The 22,796-nt window shown below is 41.8% G+C and overlaps 1 protein-coding gene across 1 annotated transcript in view; it reads right to left on the reverse strand.

Annotated features, from left to right (window-relative positions):
- Positions 1–21,563, reverse strand: part of NUAK1 (NUAK family kinase 1) — a 49,130-nt gene extending 27,567 nt beyond the window's left edge. Inside the window, exon 1 of the mRNA XM_083700282.1 lies at positions 20,501–21,563. Within this exon, the coding sequence (XP_083556408.1) occupies positions 20,501–20,893 (393 nt within the window). The 5' untranslated portion in view covers positions 20,894–21,563. The remainder of the gene's footprint in view (positions 1–20,500) is intronic.
- Between the last annotated feature and the right edge of the window lie 1,233 nt (positions 21,564–22,796).

Raw genomic sequence — 22,796 nt, forward strand, 5'->3', positions numbered from 1 at the left:
GTAGAACTTGGTTGCAAAAGAGTCATGGGCACCTATTGCATAAGACGTATGTGAAATAATATGTTTTGTGATTTTTCAGTTTTATTTAATTTTTTTTTTAAAAAAAAGAAAAAACCTTTAGATGTTGAGTACAGTGGTACCTCGGGTTAAGTACTTAATTCGTTCCGGAGGTCTGTTCTTAACCTGAAACTGTTCTTAACCTGAAGCACCACTTTAGCCAATGGGGCCTCCCACTGCTGCCGTGCCGCCGGAGCCCGATTTCTGTTCTCATCCTGAAGCAAAGTTCTTAACCCGAGGTACTATTTCTGGGTTAGCGGAGTCTGTAACCTGAAGGGTATGTAACCCGAGGTACCACTGTACTGGCCTACTACATCAATGAAGCTCAGAAATTCACTAATGTACTCCTTCCATGTTGTTTTAAAAGTGGCAGATATTAACAAAGCTTGCTGCAATCCCCACCATATGGCAAGCCTTACTTTTTAAAAGAGTTTTTAAGGCTGTATCTCCCCCCTCTTTAACACTAAAGTTGATCATCACATTTTTGAAAAGAAAGTGGCAAAGATTGAGTGCTTTTATTTATTCCCAGCATAAATACAGTTATCCATCTTTAGCAAGATTTCCCCCACCCTTGCTTCATGAGGAACTAATAGAAAACACCTAGTATTGCATTAGTACTAGAAATGCTAAGAGGAAAGTTGGGGGAGGAGTTTTCATATGGAAAGGTCTAAAAGTTAAGCTATTTCTTTATTTCTTAAAGCAAAGCTTTGGCTTAAAGGATCTGCTGAGCAGCCTTCTTTTTAGCAAGGCTGGATGCAATTTTAATCATGGTAAGGAGGAGGAACAAATGCTTAAGAAATTCCAAAGAGTTGGAAGGCAGTTTTAGCTGGCAAACAAAGCTTGGCTTTTCTTTCTCTCATTTTGTTCCTTGGGAGAGGCTGCAAGTGCATATATGCTCTGCATGAAAGAAGGATGTGGGTGGCTTTTGGACCAGCACATGCATTCCTGGGAAAAATAAATATAGACATTGATAAAAATATGCTTAGTATTAAACAGCCCTGCATTTGGCTCTCGAAAAGAATTTCAAATGGACCTTGTTGTCAAACACATAAGGGAGCAAATTCTTCACCATCTAGGGTCAGTGGGGGAATCATACCATCCAGTGAATGCAAAACAGTGCATTTGGATCCAGGCCAAATAGGACCAGCTTATAGGAGAAAGCTGCATAAACTGGATACTCTACCAAACACACATACACACAAAAACCAACCCTCATTCTGAAAAGACATAATCAAAATGATATTCACATAACTGTTATTTTTACAAACCCTTCCTTTTTTAATGCAGTTGTGTTGTCGATGGTCCTGATTTTCATTAAGAGTAAGACTCATCCTTCGATAGAACCAAGGCAATACAGTACTTTAGTTTCCATTTTCAATAAATATATAAAATGTGTCTGTGACTGCTGAGGCTTTGATCCAACTATTTAAAATCACTTTTATTGAGACATGTAAGCATATTCACGTATAACTGTAATGGCTTCAGCTACGCAAATAAAAATAATATTTGTAAGTGTAAGGGTGCCCTTCAGATTATTATGGTGCTTTTAATAGTCATAGAGCACTACAAGATCCAAATGTGTTTTATTACAATATCAAAACATTAAGGAACTTTCTTGTAAGCACCATAAATGCCACTAACAGAATTCTGTTTATGAATGAATTTTAACACAAATACTTTCAGAATAAAGAATCCTTTCAAAAGTATGTTTATACTTTAATACCAGAGATTTTGCAACCTTCATTTGTTGACATCTCAGTGATGGGATTGATGCCAGGAGCTATGCATAATGGACGTGTATCATGTAAACCTAAGTAGCTATTATTGTCTTTAAGGAAGACATCTTGTGAAAGTGTTTGTTCATCAAGCAGATTCTTTCTTGGAGAACAATTAATTTAGACTATTCATCACAACTTTAAAAAAAAGATTGAAGTGGCAAGAAATTGCTTTTGTTGGGCCGCCCATACTATCTACTCAAGCCTGTACAAGAAAAAGTGCTGTTCTGCACCTGCAGGAAGCACAGAATATTACTTACGTTCTTATTTACCACTGCCATAAGAAATTCTGTCCTCTAGAAACTCAAACATTAATCAGAACAGAATCACCAATGTGAATACTTTTTGACTCAGTGAAGGGCAAGAGCTTACAAGGTTCTATATCCTCCTATGCACTGAATAGCAAAAAAAGACCAATCTTAAAGTGGGAACTAATAAAGTTTTTCTTTTTGTTTACTTTGATTTGTTTTCATTTTCATTTGTGATTTAGAGATAACTGGCTATATATCTGCACATTCTTAGAGCCGTTCTTGCATACTGTAGGATAACCCACTCACTCACACATACAACTGATCTCTAATGAAATCATGCAGTGAAGCTTTTTAAGAAGTTTGTGCTGTGACAGTAATGACCAAGAAACCTCAGAAACCATTTAATTACAGTCTCAAATTCATTTGTCTAGTCAAATAACAAAATTTCCATTTAGCCTCATCTGGGCATGGAATTTACTATTTTTGTCATTTCGCTAATGGTGGGAGGATCTATTTATTTTGAGAGCAAACAGCTCATGCTAAACCACATGGTGGCTTCACTACGAACATCTTATGAGCATAGGACAGGGAGGAGCCTGCTACAGCAGTGCCATTGCCTCCTCTGTGCATGTTCATTTTACTGTGGCTCAATGTCTGAAAGGGGGTTTATGTCCCAACCTAACCTGCATCACAATATTAGATCCTTTCAAGCATTTACTTGAACATGCTGGGTGAACAAGAGGCAGGGGTGTGAATGCAAGCCCCATCCCCAATATACCTATGCAATATACCTCTTGCTCAGTCCCCAACTTTCCCCAGTTTGGGTGGAGTAGGTTTGCAGGGGACTTGTACTCACAATTCCTTGAATGTGAATAGAACTGTGCACAATCAGGGTCACTGGCCTGATAAAGGAGGGTCCTTGACTGTGCTCCACTCATATTCGTGCAAGTGCAAGCCCCCACTCAACATGGGGAAGACTGGAGACTGCACCACACAGAGAGATGTTGGGAAGAAGACAGGTTTAGGGTCTTGCCCATGGGTCTTTGGGGCCCCCACAGCTATGGTGTAGAATGGAAGGTGAGAAGCAGGGATGCCAAATTTTGGCACCACACCATTGAAATTTGAGACACCAAGTTCTGCCACTGAATAGGGCTTACAAGCATTCCCCTTGCCTCCTGAACACAGATACAACATTTGTGTGTATGACAACCATAGGTCATATGATAACCCCATGGATATTGCCATGAAGAAAAATGGAATATAAACTGAAGCAACAATCATGACAGTGGTTACCTATCTGAGACACTGTAGTAGTGGGTCTTCTGTCTCAATGGTGATTTGACCAGATGACATCTAAATCACCAATTCACTCCACAATTCTGACAAGTGAAGGCATACTGATGCAATGTCTCTATCATTTTGAATTTTTGGACTGAATGATTTCAATAAATTAACTGAGATAGTTATACTGTTTTTGTTTTGTTTGTTTGTTTTAGTTTATAAAAGAAATGTTGGAAAATATGAATACATTTCACACGGCCACATTTTTGTTTATGGCTACAAATGGTTTGCAGAGTTATAAATATTTCATGGCTTGCTCAAGGCAATTCCAAAAGTTTATGTGCATTTAATGCTATTGCAGTAAGAAACATTCCTCTCCTTTTAGACTTTCCATCTTATGGGCCAGGAGTAAACAGAATTTAACCTTGAAGACACCACAGTGAAAAAAAAATGGTTTAAACTTCCCTGTATTTCCCTAACACCCTACACAACTTCCCCTATGGAAGTTGTGGGTTTTATGCCGATTTGTCTTGTTGTTGAAAAAATAGCAGTGGGATCTAAAGGGAATTTCAACCTGTTTGTGCTGCAGTAAATTAGCCTAGAAGGGAGTGGGATGAGGAAATGTAAGAGGAAGAACATAATCCCTTGACAGAGGAAAGTATGCAACTGTCAGTGTGAAACATGTTAAAAATGAATCATACAAAGAGCTTTGAAAAACCCTGATTAGTCTCATAGCAGCTCCTTCACCATATATAGATATTACTACTTATGTATGTATGTTTATTTATAATCCTCGATTCTCTCATTAATTCACACTGCAGAAGTACGACCATGAATGCCAAGCTGCGTTGAACCAAAAGTCATACAGGGCTGCCATACATCCGGAATTTCCTGGGCATATCCGCGATTTGTTCATCAAAAATAGTGTCCAGGCAGAATTTCTGAAAATTGGTAAAAATGTCTGGGGAAACCATGTATGTCAGTGTCCTTAAAAAAGAAGAAGAAGAAGAAGAAGAAGAAGCTCAAAAACTTTTTTCTTTTTGGAGTTTGTCCAAAGTTCACTTTTTAAAATATGGCAACCCTACTTTAAGGCCAAGAAGGTTTAAGGAGCTCTCTTTTCCTAGGGAGAATAAAGATTTCAAGAGTTAAGGCCAGGATAGTTCGATCATTTAAAAATATTTACTGTTCAGACCATCTAAGCCAGATCATCTCCATGGCAATGCAACCTCAGCAAGAATCGTGCAGCTAAAGTCAAATTAGTTATTTATAAGTGGCCCAATCCCATTGTTTAGAGTAATAATCAAGAAAGTTACTATACAGTGTTTCACACCAAGCTATCAGTGGGGCAATTTGTAACCAAAAAGATCCTGCAGATTTAAACCATGGGATCCTGTTTTTTAAAGACTTGCTGTTCCTTTCTTTTTCAAGTTACATACTGCATATTTGCTCTTTTTGTTACATTTGATATCTTTTGTCTGATGAGGCCTACAACACTGAAGGGAAAGCACAGATGAAACTGCAGAGGAAATTGTACAATTATTATGTTTTAAAGTGTCTTTTTTGTTGTTGAAGAACTGCAGATACATTTTTGAGTGTTGGAGCTAGACTTACAGTTCAATGCTAACCATGTCTACTCAGAAGGAAGCTCTATTGAATACAGTGGTTCTTACTCTCGGGTAAGCAGGGGTATGTTTGCAGCTTCCTAAGCTAGTTACATGGGACACGGGTGGTGCTGTTCTGTAAACCACTGAGCCTAGGGCTTGCTGGTCGGAAGGTCGGCAATTTCAGTACCTGCGACGGGGTGAGCTCCTGTTGTTCGGTCCCAGCTCCTGCCAACCTAGTAGTTAGAAAGCATGTCAGTGCAAGTAAATAAATAGGTACCGCTCCAGCAGGAAGGTAAATGGCGTTTCCGTGCGCTGCTCTGGCTTCTCCAGAAGCGGCTTAGTCATGCTGGCTACATGACCTGCGGACAAACATTGGCTCCCTCGGCCAGTAAAGCGAGATGAGTGCTGCAACCCCAGAGTCGTTTGTGACTGAACATAACTGTCAGGGGTCCTTCACCTTTACCTTTAAGCTAGTTATACACATGCAACTGAAATCAGTGCAAAAAGCTAGTCTAGGTTATCTTAAACTCCACAATTTCAAGGGGAATTAAATACAACTAACTTAGTCTGTAGGGACGCAGGTGGCGCTGTGGGTTAAAGCCTCAGTGCCTAGGACTTGCCGATCGAAAGGTCGGCGGTTCGAATCCCTGCGGCGGGGTGCGCTCCCGCTGCTCGGTCCCAGCGCCTGCCAACCTAGCAGTTCGAAAGCACCTCCGGGTGCAAGTAGATAAATAGGGACCGCTTACCAGCGGGAAGGTAAACGGTGTTTCCGTGTGCGGCTCTGGCTTGCCAGAGCAGTGATGTCACGCTGGCCACGTGACCCGGAAGTGTCTCCGGACAGCGCTGGCCCCTGGCCTCTTAAGTGAGATGGGCGCACAACCCCAGAGTCTGTCAAGACTGGCCCGTACGGGCAGGGGTACCTTTACCTTTACCTTTAACTTAGTCTGTATCTCACCTAATAAATATAAATGAAACTGATGTTTCCAAAGATTGTTTGTAGCCCATGGCATCAACAAGCAATGAAAAAATAATATACATACATGGGCCTGAGGAAAGTGATTCAGCCACCTTAGATTTTACTTGTATACCAGATGACTAGATACCGTATATTATCTTTCTTTTCTTTTCAAATCACTGCAGACAATACATAGACACAACTACAAGAATCTGCTCCACAGTTTAGTTTCCCAATACACTGTTTTAAAAACATCATTTCCTAAAACAAAAGCTAATTTACTGCTACCATGACACTGCTTGCAAAGGAAAGCTGCCTTCTCAGAAACCAAAAGGGCTGAATGAAGATGATAAATGTCAAATCAAAGTTTTATTTGCATTAACTGATACACTCTGAGCTTGTGCCGAGAACTAAGATGCTTCTAAGTGTATGCATTTCACTTTTGCACTGCCAATTTCTCTGGCTGTAAGTAACATTATCCTATCAACAGTGGTGACTCAACAACAGAAGAGGAATTAGTGAGTGAATAAGAGGGAGATTTTCCTCCCTGTTATACACAGATTCAAAAGCTATTCTGTGTAACTGAACCAGGCACTCGGAACAGAGGATTTATGCTGCACTCCCAAAGGATGGGAGGTACATTTGTAACTCCCTTCCTACCCTCTGCCCTCACCCTTAGGTGGTAACAGGATTTGAGTACGTACTTCCTAAGCATTACCCTGCTGCCAGAATTACATCCCCTCATTGTTTGGTACTTGCCATATTTTGCAGACAGGCCGTGTTTTTTTCAGAACACACCCTCTAGGGAAAGGTTTAACTCACAAAAAATATGAATTGCAAGTAATTCCAGAAAGCCAAGCTCTGCCTAAACAACTCCTAAGAAACAACTGTCTTTATTGCTTATTTAGGTAAAGTATCCAGTCCTTTAAAGATGAGAATGGCCAAAGTGTTTTCTGTGTATTGTCAGCCTTATGGCTTGAAAGAGAAGGTATGATTCATTAGTTTTGAGTTGACATTATTAGTGGTGGTGCTCCTCCAGGTGAGCTCAATCTGGAGTCATCTTTATTGTGCTGTATGAGAAACACTGCCACTTCTTCCCATATTACATCTGTGCTTTAGATAAATCAGAGGCACAAGTCAGTACAGCTCTCAAACTAGCATTATTTCAAAGAAATAATCTCAGGTTTATTTGAGGGAAAGGAAGTGGTAGCAATTGAACAGTTGTCTGAACAGGGGGGGTGCAGGCTTGTCACCTAGAACCAGGTGACCCCTTTGCAGATGGAAGCAGACCCATCTTCCCTGATGGAGTGTGCATGTTTGCAATCTCAACATTCCCAGAAGGCAAACGAGTACACACGTCATCTTTAAAGTCTTGGTGGGAGGGACAGGGTAACATGTTGGAACGTCTTTGTCGCTTCTGCCCTGTTCCAAACATGCCCTGCTCCTGAACACTGATTCCTGAAAACTTTGTCTGCTACTGAGTCTGTACTGTTGGCTGCCTGAATAAGGTTCTCTTTTTTTACTTACAAATAAGAGAATCTGCTTGTGCGTTTCGGGGTGGGAATCTGGACAGTGGCCATCATTACATCTTGTGGGAATGAATTCTACTAACACTTCCGTTCTGGCAGGAGGTCAGTAGATGGGTGGGAGAGGTGCTTAACTCATCAACAAAGAAAGGAAAAATTTCAGGGGACAGTTAAGGGTAAAGAATAAGCAGCCTCTCACACCAGTCAATTCTCCCAGCCTCCACCTTAGCACTGGGAGGGTTAACACAGGTTTAGGAACCCCACATTTCCCTTGTAATATCCAGCTCTGCAAAAATAATGTTTGGAACATAAACAGGTGTACTTTAGTCTTGCATGACCTGTGTTGCTGATTTTTTTATGTAAGGCCCCATGGTCTACCAACGTATTTTAAATTTGCAAAGTAAGCATGCATACTCAATATCTTTTAACAGTTAAAGCTGATAGGCAATAGAGTTTGGGTCCTCTCAGAGATAGGCTCCTGATTTATGAAATTCCCCACCACCAGCTCCCCCCCCCCCAAAAAAACCCCAATACCCCATTATGTGGTTGGCTGCATTGGTTCAGATTTTAAGAAATGTTTGAATACTCACCTCTTTTCTCTAGCTTTTAATTGAATATTTTATTGTATACGGTGCTGGAATTTTTATAGTATTTTCAAGTGTATTGTGCACAGCCTTGTTTCATTTTGTTTTATTTATTGGCTTATTTTTCTATATTGCGTTTTACATCTGCTGTACGCTGCCCCTCCTGATGTGGCAAGAGGGAGGAGGTGGTGGAGGTGTGATTTGAGCAGCATGCACTAGCACATTTGCTTGATCCTAGTAAGCTATAGGCCGCTTAATGGTGGCTTAGCATTATTATCCAGGCCAGTTTTATCAACGTGAGGCATTTGGACCTTCCAGTTGCATCTTCATCTCCATCCACATTGAACAAATGCAGGCTTCCTAGAATGTATACACACACCATACTTAGTTGATGGGTTTTGTTCATGCTTTGCATCAGGCTGTCACCTTTCCCAGGTTTCATTAGCTATTGGCCATAGTTTGCTTTTAATCTGCACCATGTGACGGTTTTATTTCCTTGCTTGAGTAAACTGTTGTACAAGCTTGACACTATAATGCAACTGTCTGCTGCAGTGTGGACTGATATGCAGGAAGGGTAATCCTGTTTTAAGGGGTTGGACATGATTTTATTGGTCCCTGCCAACCTTATTATTTATATGAATGGTAGAAGGTCACATTGATAGAATCCAGAGCTCCTTCTCTCTTCTAGTAGCTATTGGTGATTGGGGGGGGGGGCGTGCAGGGCTGCTGAAATTCTATGTACTTTGCTTAGTGCCAAGCTGGTAGGAGCACAAATTCAATATAAGTATGCTGGAAACTGCTGGTATATTTCCTAAGCCTGTAGCCAACAGGAAAAGGATAGAAGACATTGTAATAATTTGAAAAAAACTAATAGTTTATGCAGAGTCTTCTCTTCTGCTGTTACAAGACATCTCTGTCAGAACATCCAAAAATTGAACTACCATCTGTGATCCTGGGAAGAAGGGAAGAAGTCACCTGAAGCAGACAAAGTAGAGGTTCGGAGGAACTATGAATAGATTTAAAAAAGAGAACAATTTCTCCTCAAACCTTTCTGACAAATTACATCTCTCAAAGCAAATTCACATTTGAATGAATACAATTCCCTTCAAAAAGGAGGTGGAGTTCAAAACTGGAATGGAATTGAAAACTGTTTCACAACTTTTAACTATGAAGATGTAATTCTGACTTCAGCAAATGTTGACCAATACTGAGTGCAAGATCTGCTGAAAGGACAAAAGCTATAGTTATATTTAACTTCCTGCAAAATTGCCAAACAGATGTTTATGTTTGGCTTCCACTCTTGCTGGGGCCAAATGCAACATCAAACTAGGATTCCACAAAGTGTAGGTTCTTTCCATCCAAATAAGTTCTTCAGAAAGTAAAAGCAATGGCTGACATGTTTTATAACCTGGGTAGGGCTGGGAGATTGATCATGCCCACCCTGTTCTTTATGCCTCTTTTCATTATTTAAATACATTTCTGGTTACACAATGATTGTTAATGATCAGCTTCCTAATACATCAGACATTTTTATTCTTTTTTAAAACAAGAAATGCTTTCTAAGCTTCACAAAAATTAACACAAAAATTAAAATTTTAGCAAATCAGAGGGGGAAAAAGTGAAATAATTCAAAAGTCTCTGGAACAGTTTTGTTTTGCACAGTTGCAGCACACCTTCCTGCAAAAGTCAAAACATAATTTCCTGGGCAATTATATACTCTGACTTTTCACCCACCATATAACAATGAATGTAATGAAAAAAGAAAGAATAAGTAAAGAAGTAACTTTGTAGGATATATTGATAACTCAGACTGGCCTATATATTCAGAAAAAATGAGGTGGAAATGTGGCTTTTTTTAGTAATAGCATTATGGAATGTCCTTTCAAGGGAAGAATGCTTAACACCAACTTTTCTGTCTTTTACATGCCAGGAAAGAACCTTTCTAACTTACCCAAACTTTTAAAAGCAGTAACACTTTTAAAATTTCTGACTATCATTAGGCTTTTATCTGCTGCTCTTTTGTGTCTATTATTTACTCTTTTTTGCATGTTTTAATTCTCATTAACTGTCTGGAAATGATGGATTAAAATGTTTCACATAGAAAAATGAATGAATAAAATGGTATCTTCCCCCTTCCTCTGACCTGCAGTCTGAAGTGGTAAGCTGTACCACAGGGTTAGGGAACCCTGTGGTTCTCCAGAAGTTGTTATGGATCCCAACTCTCATTAGCCCCAGCCAATGACCAACGATCAAGGACGATGAGGTGTAGTCAAGGGAGCTATAGCCAGGAACATCTAGGGGGCCACAGGTTCCCCACCCAACCTACCATGTCAGTATTGTACCATCTTGTTCTACTGTGCAGACCAGGCCACATCAGGGAAGCTGTATCTGCACACTGTGGATTTCTACTGGTTTTAGTTTTAAAAGATTACTTTCTAAGAAACATTCATATGTCTGGATCATCTATTGTTTTGTTAAAGAAGAAATCAAAAGAACATTACGAGGGCCACCTTGAAAATACAGTGGTACCTCGGGTTACATACACTTCAGGTTACAGACTCCACTAACCCAGAAATAGTGCTTCAGGTTAAGAACTTTGCTTCAGGATAAGAACAGAAATCGTGTTCCAGCAGCGCGGTGGCAGCAGGAGGCCCCATTAGCTAAAGTGGTGCTTTCAGCTTAAGTACGGACCTCTGGAACGAATTAAGTACTTAACCTGAGGTACCACTGTACCAGAAGGAATGTATGACAGGAAGGGTACAGGGACAACCCACACCTACCTTTTGCAATATATACCAAGGCCAAGCACAACTGGAGAAGGAGACTCAATATTCTAAGTCTTAAAATCTCTTTGCCAATCCCCCCCTCGCCCCCCACAAAAAGAGTTAGGCAGAACAACAGCAGCAATTCAGGCTTCCCACTTCACCCTGCCAATGACCTTAACACAGACTTGGATGTACCACCTTCCCCTGAGTGCAGAACAATTCCCTGCTCCGGCTACTCCAGCCAGAATTTCATTTCAGCAAATACCACAAATCATGTCATACTGTGTAGAACTATTTAAAAGCAGGGTTGTGCAATGTGAACTGTTCACTGCATGGGAATGAACCGGAGTCTGCCTAAGCTAGCCTCTTTCACTCCTTTGTTTTTTATTTAAATTATCCTGAAGATGTGGCTGCACTGTTGTTCGGAACTTTAAACAAATTTTCCTCTAATTGGAGATTCAGCCTAAACTGCAAAAGCAATTTAATGCTAAAATCAGCATCCTAACAAGAGAATAGTTTGGACATTTTTTTCCGCATGTATTATCAGCTGTTTCCTAGAAATAGCAAGCCCCTGGGCTCAGCTAAAATGAAACCAAATCCGCTATGTGTAATGGAATTATAACACACTATACTAAGGAACTAATAGAACCTGGTAAAAACATATATTTTCATGCATTAACTTTTACATTCCTCTAACAAGCACATGGGATTAAGGCAAATATATATATATAGACCATTTCCAATATAATCTTATCACCTTGGGGTTTTGGGTAGGAGGGATTAATAACTGATTTATTTCTACAGTGTCTTCTCTAATGTACACACCCGTTTAAAACCATGCCATTATCTGAATTAGCTTATATAACAGGATATAAAATGTCATGGCAGGTTTTGTTGGAATGGTAATGAGAAGAATTTGTGTGCTCAATGAAACAAAGATGCTCACTTCTGTGCCAAATATTCATTTGATGGCAATACTTCAAATAAATTATTCCTTATAACAACTAGACTGTCATATCCTACAACCACATCCCGAGCAACCACCCAGCTGGGCTCAATAAAGCTATTTTCCAATGTGCTGTACACACACACACACACACACACACACACACACAAACACCCATACTTCCCAGATGTTTTCTGTGTAAAACATTTGGTTTCAAATGCATAGCAAGTCTTTCCAAAAAGCCATTACATTTGTTTAATGGACTCATACAGTTCAGCTAAAATATCCTGGAGCAGACATCTGACTGCATTTCTGCTCTATGAGCCCCATCTGCAAAAAGCACAAAGAGCAAATGAGAATGTTTTACATGATTTATGCTGCCTTTATGATCAGCCAGTTCATAAAGCACAAGCTTTGTTCAACAGACAATAACACAGACTGCTTTCAAGTGTGTCATTAAGTGTGTTTTTTTCCTGTTTTAAGAAATACTTTCCATTCAAACAACGGGCCCAATTCTAAAGCAGTGGGATCCGTGCAACTAGAATCAGAATTTTACTTACTGCACCACCAAAAAAGTAATTTCCTGTTTTCTCTCCTGAGGATACCCAAGACAGATAAATTCATAATATCTATGGTGGCACATTTTTATTTTTACCAGAGGAAAGCTGGAGGAAGGAAATTTATAAAATACATAAGGAATTATTAGTATTAATCTCATTAATCCTCACAATAACTGTGAGGTAAATTACTACTCTTATTTTATAGCTGGGTTACTGAAATTTAAGGTTTATTCATTCCAGTGAACGTATGGATGAGTTTAATTTTAACTCTGCTCCCTGAACCATGTCTGACACCAGTCCCATGTTTATTTTAATTCTATATATATTTCACTGTAGATGGAAGACCTATGTGAAGAAATTCAAGTCCTTAATTATAACATCTTCCCCTCAAAAGCTTGAAAGAGATTACTAAGCTAGTTCAGCTATCATGGCTAAACCATGGTTTACTGCAAAAGGAACCATGGTCAAATATTGGGCTTGTGTATTCCAGCACTTCCTTTGGAAATGTTCACTTCCATTTTTTAAATTAATACTAAATTATTTTATGAGACTTATATATCATCCTTCTTCACAAGACCAAGGGATGGCTATGAAAAACAAGTAACTTAAAACAGTCATCATCAAAATACAAAATCAATAAAATATAAAATAGCAACTTTTGCCAAGTTTCAGAGAGGAAAGCCACACCAAAGTTTCCTAGCTAGCTTTTGTTATCATAAAAGAGCTATCAAATATTTTCAGCATACTGGTATAGATCTAAATGTCTTCTCTTACAAGTATCTTAAAATATTTTTGTGGTCAGGCAGCAATATTGTGTTTTTAGACGTATTTTCTGACTGAACTATGAAGTAGCATTCAACTGCACACAGATTTCTACAATGTTCTTCCCCTGGTCACTTTTTCTTTTGACAAATGCTCTGAACAGTTAAACACAGAATTGTTAAAGTGATTATGAGATATTTCTGCTTTCCAAGAATTATGGAAATGCAAGAAGTGCCCGTTCTAAGAGAAAATCAAATGTCATTTGCATACAATTGCCAAACTATAGACATTAAGCTTTGAAATGCAGAAACTGCACAGCACTCTCTGATTCTAGATCTCCAGGGCTGGATTTTGAGCTATTCAGATTTGCCCTCCAAATATGGGTCCCCTATTTCCTAAGCAGCACTCGCATTTAAGGAAAGCCTATGAAGTTGCAAAATCCTATGAACTCGAGTGGGACTAAGTCTCATTGAACTCAATGGAGCTTTTTGAGTAGACACGTATAGAATTGCTCCATGAGTTACCTAAAGCTAGAGGAGGGATACATACCTTTGGAAAATATAAAATCGTGTTGAAAAATTAATCCAGCTAGTGGCAGTAAATTAGCTCTGCACAAAAATATTTTGATCATATCTACAGCTGTGAAATTATGGAAGAAATTGCCTATTTTCTGCAAACTGATTCCATCTTCAGATGGCTTTCTAGCCCAATCTTGTGACATTCCAGTCCCACCAAGAACTTATCCCATAGCTCCTTTTTTCAAATAAAAAGTAACCAATAAAAACCATATTTTATTCTTATCCTCCAAAAGTATTAGAACAAGACCTGAATTGTATCATATTTAGGGCTTGTACTCAATCCTGGACCAGTGAAAAATTTAAAAGCCAGACATCAAAGCCCATGTATGTGCTCATCCTCAGACAGCTGAGATATCACCAATATTAAATAACATTAACAAATGTAGAAGAGGTTCATTGGTACACATGCTGGTTTCTTTATGTACTTTACTACAATTTGAACATCAAATAGCTTCATACTTAACTAGCCACATGGAGGTATTTTCTCCCACTTTAGACTGTAACGAAAGGTTACTGCAGGGTCTTTATATGTATTAAACATCTGGAAGTTTTGGTATGGATCCAAGATATCTGATCAGCATGGGCAGCCACTATACTCCCATGGCATATCTCACCCAGCCCCCTAGTGTTCAGTGTCTAGGCTCTCCTAATTTATACAATGTACAGTGTTGTCTGTGCAGACATGGTGATAAATATGTGCTGCTTAAAAGCAGATATTTCACAAACTATAACTTACAGATGCTCTGGGCTTTCATGTGGGCAAGACAAATGAGAATCCTATGCCTGACTGAAAAAGCAGAGTTCAGAAAACAACAGCAAGAGAACACAAATGAAAACCTGGGTACATTTGAGGCTTAAATAAATTGGTCACCCAGTACTGCACAGATGCATTTATTTCACTTTGTAGTTCTTTCCACCGTAACTCAAGTATCTAGCAATAGGACAGGGCTGTTGTTGTTGTTTTTTTTTAAAAAAAAATGTCCTGCCAAATGGACACACAAAATGTCGACATCTGTTAAAAAAAGATGGTTAAAGGCAGCATTTGGTATATATAATGGATAATTACAAGGAATCTGTGAGAAGAATTCTATGAACACTAAACAATCTTTAGCAGGAACTGTTTGTTCCAAACAGCTTTATCCAACATGTATGATACCAAAACATAATTTTATATATGCTTTCAGATATAATTTCCTCCATATGTCATACATAATATCCTAATCTTGAATTTAATGATACAAAAAACCCACACACATGGCTCAACACAAAATGCTTTAATGTTACAAACTCCCTCTATTATGATTTTTCTCAAATGATGTTTTGAAGCTGTTAGTAATAACACATTACAATGCAATTATGCTTTTGGTTGAAAGCAACTTGGCAAACAATGAACAAAATTCCACTGCGAATTGTACTTCAGGCAGCCAAATATTAGCCAGAGTTCCTCACCCTAAAAGCCACAATTCAAAGACCAAAACTTACATATCTGACCGCATCTGGCACCCACTATCCACAAACCCACCAATCTCACCTTTCCTGTACACATACTACACTCAGCCACAAATATTTCAGATATCTATATTCTTAGATCCACTACCCACCCACAGATACTCAGACACATACATCCCTCATCCTCAACCAAGCATTCCAAAGCTTTGGGTTTCAGTTCCCTTGAAACCTGCTACTGCCCATCCCATATTCCAACCTGTGCAAAGTATTGTTTTAATTAGGTGGCCAAAAAGGGCAACAACCCACCAAAAGCCACCGGTCTCCCCCTTAACTCCAGAGCTTGCACTCTCTCTTCTTCTCTTATAATCACTCACTCTCTGCCCATCATGGTGTCTGCACTGCTGTGACCTTATTTCAAGCAATTTCCCATAAAAATTAGCATTCGGGCAGGACGACAAGGCCCAACAATCCTCTAAGTAACCTTCTTTCCTTGAGAACAGAAACACCTAACCAATCAGGACAGAGTTATTTCCTGCAATTTGCATAAAGTGGTTCCTTCCAAACGTAAACCCACAATCCATCTGTTGTAAACACTTCAAAATATTCCTTCTAATGTTACTCTTGATTGGTGTCCATTGACCAATCAAAATTTGTTCAGGGTGCTTTCATATTATTGTTGCTGCAGTTCTGATCCGACAGAGAGGGGATCAATCAGCCACCACACCACTTTGGAGACTGGGCGAAAGCAGGTGCAGAGAACCATGACAAGACTGCTGGCTTCTGTCAGTAGGGGATAGTGGAGTGGGGTGGCACCATTCACCTGACCTCCCAACAGATGAGTCATTCCACTTACCAGGAAGGAAAGGGGAAGGTCGTGGGAAGGTTGACTCAGCACAAACATACCAGCAGGAGTGCCAGATTGGCTCCATCTTTACATCTGCGCTGTGCCAACCATCCTGCTACCTTGCTCGTACCCCTCTCCTTCCCAGTAAACAGCAGCAATCCACCATGTCCACTACTTCCTTTCTTGCAACACAGTGGAGAAAAGCTCTTTCCGCCTGTTACCTTCGCTTTTTCTGACCAGTCCCTTGCCTTACTTTTTCTCCCCACCACCAATTAAAACTTCTGCCTAATGCAATCTTTTCACCTATCACAACCTCCGCCTGTCAGGGACTGGGCAGAGGAGTAATGGTGGAGACTGCCTCCCCAGTCTGATCCTTCCAGAGTAGAAGAAGAAGACAGTTCAGAATTACAACAGGGGTTTGAGGGAGGTCACAGCTCAGAGGCAGATGAGGGGGAAAGCTGGAAAATAATGGGAGAGGAGGAGGAAGAGGAAGCAGCAGGAGGGCAACAGCTGACAGACACAGTGTCTTTAGAAAGCATTTCAGACCCTCCCTCCCAGAACCCGGTGAGCCTTGAAAGTAGGAGAGCAAAGGGCTCGGAAGCAAACCCGTAGCAAACCTCAGTGCCACCCGTAGAGGAGATGATGACGGAACAAGGCCATTATTCCAAGAAGCTGCATTCCAAGCCTCTCTCTGTAAATATTGAATAAAAAGCAGATGCTAAGAACTTTCCTTGTCTTATCCATTCCTGGCAACCTGATGTTGCTTCCTCTGCTGCTTGACACCACCTGCTGCTAGCCCTGGCCCTCACCCTACAGCCCCAGTGCGCAGCCATCACTGGTTTTAATAGAATTTATAATTGGGGACACACTTTTTATGGTGACCTTGGAATCATCCAATTCTGTCTCACCATGTATGAAATATAAATCTATTTCTGCAGCGCTGGCTATCAGAACAGACCAGACAAGTAAGAAAAGCTCCCACTAACCTGGTAAAAAAAACCACAACACATTAATTAGGCTGTAACCCTTTATACGCTTACCTAGGAATAAGTCTCATTGGACTAAATTATGCTTACTTCTGAGTAAACTTGCATAGGATTGCACTGTAAGTTGATGAAGACCTGAGATACATGAGAGACCGTGAACATGACTGTGTGAGAAAAGGAGAGTTAGATCATGGAGTAACCCAGGACACACATGAAACATTATATATGATCAATATGCTGTTCCTTTGTAACTGGAATGCTGCATCTACTTCCAAAACCAATATACAGTACAGTGGTACCTCTGGTTGCGAATGGGATCCATTCCGGAGCCCCGTTCTCATCTTGAGCAGAATGCAACCCGCGTCTGCGCGGGTCGTGACTTGCTGCTTCTGCGCATGCGCGTGACATCATTCTGAGCGTCTGCGCATGCACGAGCGGCGAAACCCGGAAGTAACCTGTTCCGTTACTTCCGGGTCGCCGTGGGACGCAACCTGAAAAGACGTAACCTGAACCGAAAGTAAAAAGAGGTATGACTGTATAGACTATGCTTTGTTCCTACTATGTAACTTTGTTGTTATTACAGCACCTTCATCAGCCCACACCCCTTTTTGATTGTGATGACCAAGCATGTACATCTGTCTGTTTCTACAGGCAATAAGGTGCAACAGTGTCATAGAGGTTCTCCACAAGCACCATTCCAACTCTTCATTTCTTTGTGTATCTCTCATATGCTTCACATTGAATATGTTTGCTTAATTTTGCTTATATCTTATTCAAGTCAGACTGCAGTATTAAAAAAAAGTTTTGTTTGACTACATCTGAGCAACTAGATGGAACTCCCACAAAACTTTCAATATACACTCTACTTTGCAAACTTCTTCTGTCATCTCTTTATCCTAGTACTTACAGCCATTTGCATGTAACATCTCCCAACAAATGTTTGGAAAGTTGGCTGCCCTTGTACAGGGTGGTTGTGCTCTTATATTTCATGCATTACACAGCCCAGTCTCTAGCTGTTGTATTATTGAGTAAACATGTTTAAATAACAAGATGTTGCCAACAACAAACTAAATATAACTAATCTATATTCCATCTAATAAGCTAAGGCCGGAAAAGTACTTCAGGTTTCTTTAAAAAATCATTTTTTGGCAATAGCCCTTTACAGAGTTGGAAAAAAAATTCAAACTCCTAGATATTACTAATACTTATTTTTTTAAGTTGTACATTGTGGCATCTGGGATTTTTCCAAGCCTGATAAGTGTATATATTGAGGAGGGGAAAAATAGAAGCTTCTAGTGCATGCAAGTTATAATGCTAGATTCAAAAACACTTCTTTGTAAGACAATGCAATTTAAAGCCCTGCACTATTAAAATATAATGGAGAATATGTCATTATGTAGGCTTCATATTAGCATAGCTTCATGGACACAGGTGGAAATCCTTCAGATTCATACCAGATTCAGATCACAATCCATCTGCCAACCCTGCAGATTTCACAATATCTGCCCCAGAAGCCACAGAAAATTCAATACCTCACATTTTATATGTCAATATCTGACTAATCAGTCAAGAATGCCTAATAGTATGCGCTATACCTAAATTTCACTTGGTTAAAATATATACTCAAGGAAGGTATATATATATAACTTTGAGAGGGCAGAGTACTAGAGTTGTTTCTAGGCTGCAGGCTGTTGCCATATGGTTCCAAATATTTACATGCTGCTGTGTAGGAAAAGGTTACCTAACCCAGTAATCTGACAGCAAGCAAATGACATAGGTGGGAGTGTGACCTGGGATTTCTAATACTTAGCTCCTATTTATTTGACAATTTGCTGTGAAGTCATGATAGGAAATATGCCAGTCACTTTGCTTCAAGAACCCCCTCTGCTGGTCACAGTACAGAGTCTATTCAGAGCTTTTTAATGATGCCATAAATGCTGATGACTAAGGAGAACAGAAACAGAGCAAAGAAAGCAAAGGAAAAGCTAAATGAACTCCTGTGCCTCTGCTGGCCCAGACCTTTTCCACAACATTCTCCCCTAACGTATAAAGTGAAAAACTGAAGTTCTGCATTTTAAGAGCTTGGAGAAAAGGAAAAACTGTTCAAGAAGTCAATGTACATCTGGCATGGAGTCATAGCAACCAGTTATAATTCCTTGTAGTAGTAGACCCTACAGAAATATGTATGTGCTTTTAGAGGTGAGAAAACAAAAGCACTTTGCCATATTTAATACAAGTAAACACTATCCTGAGCTAGTCAGTTTGTTGGAACAAACAAATTAAGCCTAGCATTTTAATCTTAAAATAAATAGAGATTATAAATAGCAATGCTGGTTTCCAATGAAGCTACAAAGTTACATCTGCTTCAAAGCAAATTTAAAAAGAATCAAAAGCATTCTTTTAAAAATAATAAATTTAGATGGATAATGTAAACATGATGTAAAAAAATCTATAACTTAACCTAGATGCATGCAATATGACTCAGTGCTTATATCATGCATTTAAAGTCAGCATTTGCATTCATCTCTGCTTTGTTTAGCTGTCCTCTTAACAATTTAACAAAATGGAAGAAGAATACATAACACAAGCTTATCTGCGTATAAAACCATTTAAATATAATTTTCATACTGTATTAGAACTTTTTTTTTCACTCACAAATCACACTGCTGAAAAGCTGCAGCCTGCCTGGAATGCTTCAGAAAAATATCTGTACAGTATAGGCATAGCTGACTCAAATACAGTACCAACCCACATGAGCTGGAACATAGGTCCACTAATAGATATTAAATGGCAATGCAGAAAATAGCAATGCTTCTAGCTTATTGCACAAGCATTTCCCATCTGCCCATGAGATCTCCTGTGACAGAAGAACAAAAAAGTTGGGCTGGAGTTACAGTACAATGCCACATCGGGACAGCTGTGTTTAAACTGTTAGCCGGCAGACACAGATGAGCCAAGTGGACTCTAAGCTCACTGAGGTAGAGGAGCAGCATCAATGTGTTTGTTTAAAGAGGTCAGTAAAGTTCAGGTCATAAAAACCAGCAATGAAGTGTTTTGGTTTAAAGGAACTCTAAGCTGAATAGCATTTTCTGTTTAGCTTACTAGAAAACACAATACATTCCAGGGAACTTTGTATGCCCACACTTTGAAAGAACAATTTGGAGGGGAGGGGAATGCCCATTTACAAACAATACTAAAAATTTCCTAAATGATCTGCTCCTGACAGTTATGATTTAAGAGAGTTAGGATAAAGTTCTAGGTGCAAATACTTTGGGAGAAATCAGACTTCACAAACACCCCCCCAACTCATGAATAGCATAACGGCGTGGCGGAGAGATCTACATCAAGACACACACACGCACACAAACACACAGTGGGAGCTCTAGAAAGCAAAAGTTAGAAAAAGTTGGAGGGCGGGGGGGGGGATTCAGGTCCCAAGTTGTGAGGCCGGACACGCCATGAAGGGAAAAGCTCAGGAATGAGTGCAATGCACAGCAGCCCCCCCCCCCCCCGCCGTCCCCATGACATCTCTCCATCCGGAGCATCTCCAACAGCCTCCGCCTTCCGCAGCCCTTACCACTCTGCCGGAAAACCTCTCGATGGCCCTCTTGACTTTGCCGTAGGTGCCTTTGCCCAGCGTCTCCTGCAGCTCGTAGCGATGCTTCAGGTTGTGCTTGTGGTGGTGCCGCTTGACCCCTTGCTGCTGCTGCTTCTTCAGCTCCTGGGGGGCTGCTGCTGCGCGGGGGGCGAGGGCGCTGCCGGCCGAGGTAGCGGGGGCAGCGGCGGAGCCCTCCCCGGCAGGCTCTTCCACCATGGCTGCTGCTGCTGGCGGCGGCTGTGCACTTGCTGCTGCGGCTGCTTGGTCGCCGGCCGGCTCCCCGGGAGCCCCAGCATCCGCCTGGCAGCAGCCTTGCGGAGGAGGAGGAGGCACTTCTGCGCTGCTGCCGCCATCCAGCTCAGCCCCATCCATCTCCTGCTGGCGCGGCGTGTGCGCCGGGGAGGCACTTCTAGCCGCGCGGGAGGAGCCTCGGCGACCCTCCCTTCAGGCGGGGTCCGTCAGGGCCAGCCCTACAACCATGGCCCTTTTCTTCTTTTCCCCCACCCCACCCCCACGAGGGGCGGGGAAGGGGAGAAGGCGGCGCCCTCGGCTTCCCTCCTCACCCGCCGCGGCGGCGACTAGAGCGCATGGAGGCGGGAATTTGGAGAGGGAGGAGGCGATAGCGGGCTGAGGAAGGGACCCGCTCCTAGGTCTTCCTCCCTTCCGCCGAGGTCGGAGAGAGGAGCCCGAGTCTCCCGCCGCCGCTCTGCCCGCGAAGCATGAGGCTCCCAAGGCCTTTCCCCCCGCCTTTAAGTGTCCTCCTCCTCCTCCTCGGGGCTACATTTGGCGGCCGGCGCTGGTGTGTTGGGAGCGGCCGAGCGGAGCCCCCTCTCCGTGCTCCCCCTGCCAGCGAGGCCGCCGCGGTTGGCTCGCCTCCACCTGGCTCGCCCCATGCCCTCCTCAGCCAGCCCCTCGGAGCTGGGGGTGTCTTCTCGCTGGGTCTGGGCTGGCAAGGGGCCGGGCTTGGCCCGGAGGAGGAGCCGTTCCCCGAGACTAGCGGATCTTCCTCCCGCCCGCCCGCTTTCCGCCTCAGAATTGGGCGGGATCTCTCAGGGCAGCCGCCGCCGACAGAATGGGGGGGGGCGCGTCGGTTCGGGGGTTAGAGGTGCCAGATGGCCTTTATTGCGGCGCATTCCGCTTTATTCCACAGCGCGGCCGCTAATGGGCCTCCTTTCCTCCAGAGTAGGGAGCAGGCTGGGCTCCCTTCGCGATGTGGGGCAACAGAAAAAGTTGTGCGTGCTTAGAGCTCGGTCTCTCTCTCTCTCTCTCTCTCTCTCTCTCTCTCTCTCTCTCTCTCTCTGTGTGTGTGTGTGTGTGTGTCCCCTACGGTGTATTGCAATGCTCACGATCCGTTATTTTTTAGGATGGATACAAATGTAAGCAGCAATTTGATGGTAGATTTAGGAGCAGCTATGTGTAAAAATAAATAACATCACGAGGATCTCAACTTCTACTTTTCTTGTTTCCCTTGCCAGAAGAAAACATCAGGTCGCCGTCTCTGGAATGGAGAGGCCATAAAGAGAGAATGTGCTACAAGTCGAAAAGGATCATGCCACACTAGTGTACACAATGGCGCAGGCGCATTCCCATCCACCTGTGTTCTGTTCTAAAGCACCAGGTGGAAACAGCAAGCCCTCAACTTAGGCAGGGGCTACATCCCGGGGTTGGCATCTAAAGCCAAAATTGCATATGGTCAAAACATTGGGTGCAGTGGCAGGTGGGAGTGCCAAAATCATTTTCCCCAGAACCCCCCCCCCCTATAGATATATATTGCCAAGTGTGTAAAGCTTAATGTGGATCTGCTTCTGCTGCTTGATCTCTCTGTGGCTTTTGATGCCACTTACTATGAACCAGCTCTTTGGGGTGGGTATTGGAACCCTGTTGCACACTGGTTCCACTCCTACACACATTTCATGTCCAAAGAGTATCCGGAGACTATTTTGGTATCCTGCAGGTATGATTTTCTCCCCACTGCTTTTTAACATGAAGCCACTGGGTGCATTTGTTCAGAGGTTGGTGGTGGCAGAGTTGTGGTGTCATCAGTACGCTAATGATAAACAGCTCTACTTCTCCACAGCATCATAAGTCTAGAGATTGTGCATGGACTATTATCCGGGTGTGGTGGTGAAGTGGATGAGGTCCAGTAAGCTTGAACCCTGGAAGATGGAGGCATTGTGGGTTTGTGGTTCCCATGTTCGGAAGATTGGCCAGTTGCCAGTTCTGGATGAGGAACTGCCTCTGAAAAAATAGGTGCATAGTCTGGGTGCTCCTGGAT

The sequence above is a fragment of the Podarcis gaigeae genome (genome assembly GCF_964106915.1).
Source record: "Podarcis gaigeae genome assembly, chromosome: 10".
Taxonomy (NCBI): Eukaryota; Metazoa; Chordata; class Lepidosauria; order Squamata; family Lacertidae; genus Podarcis; species Podarcis gaigeae.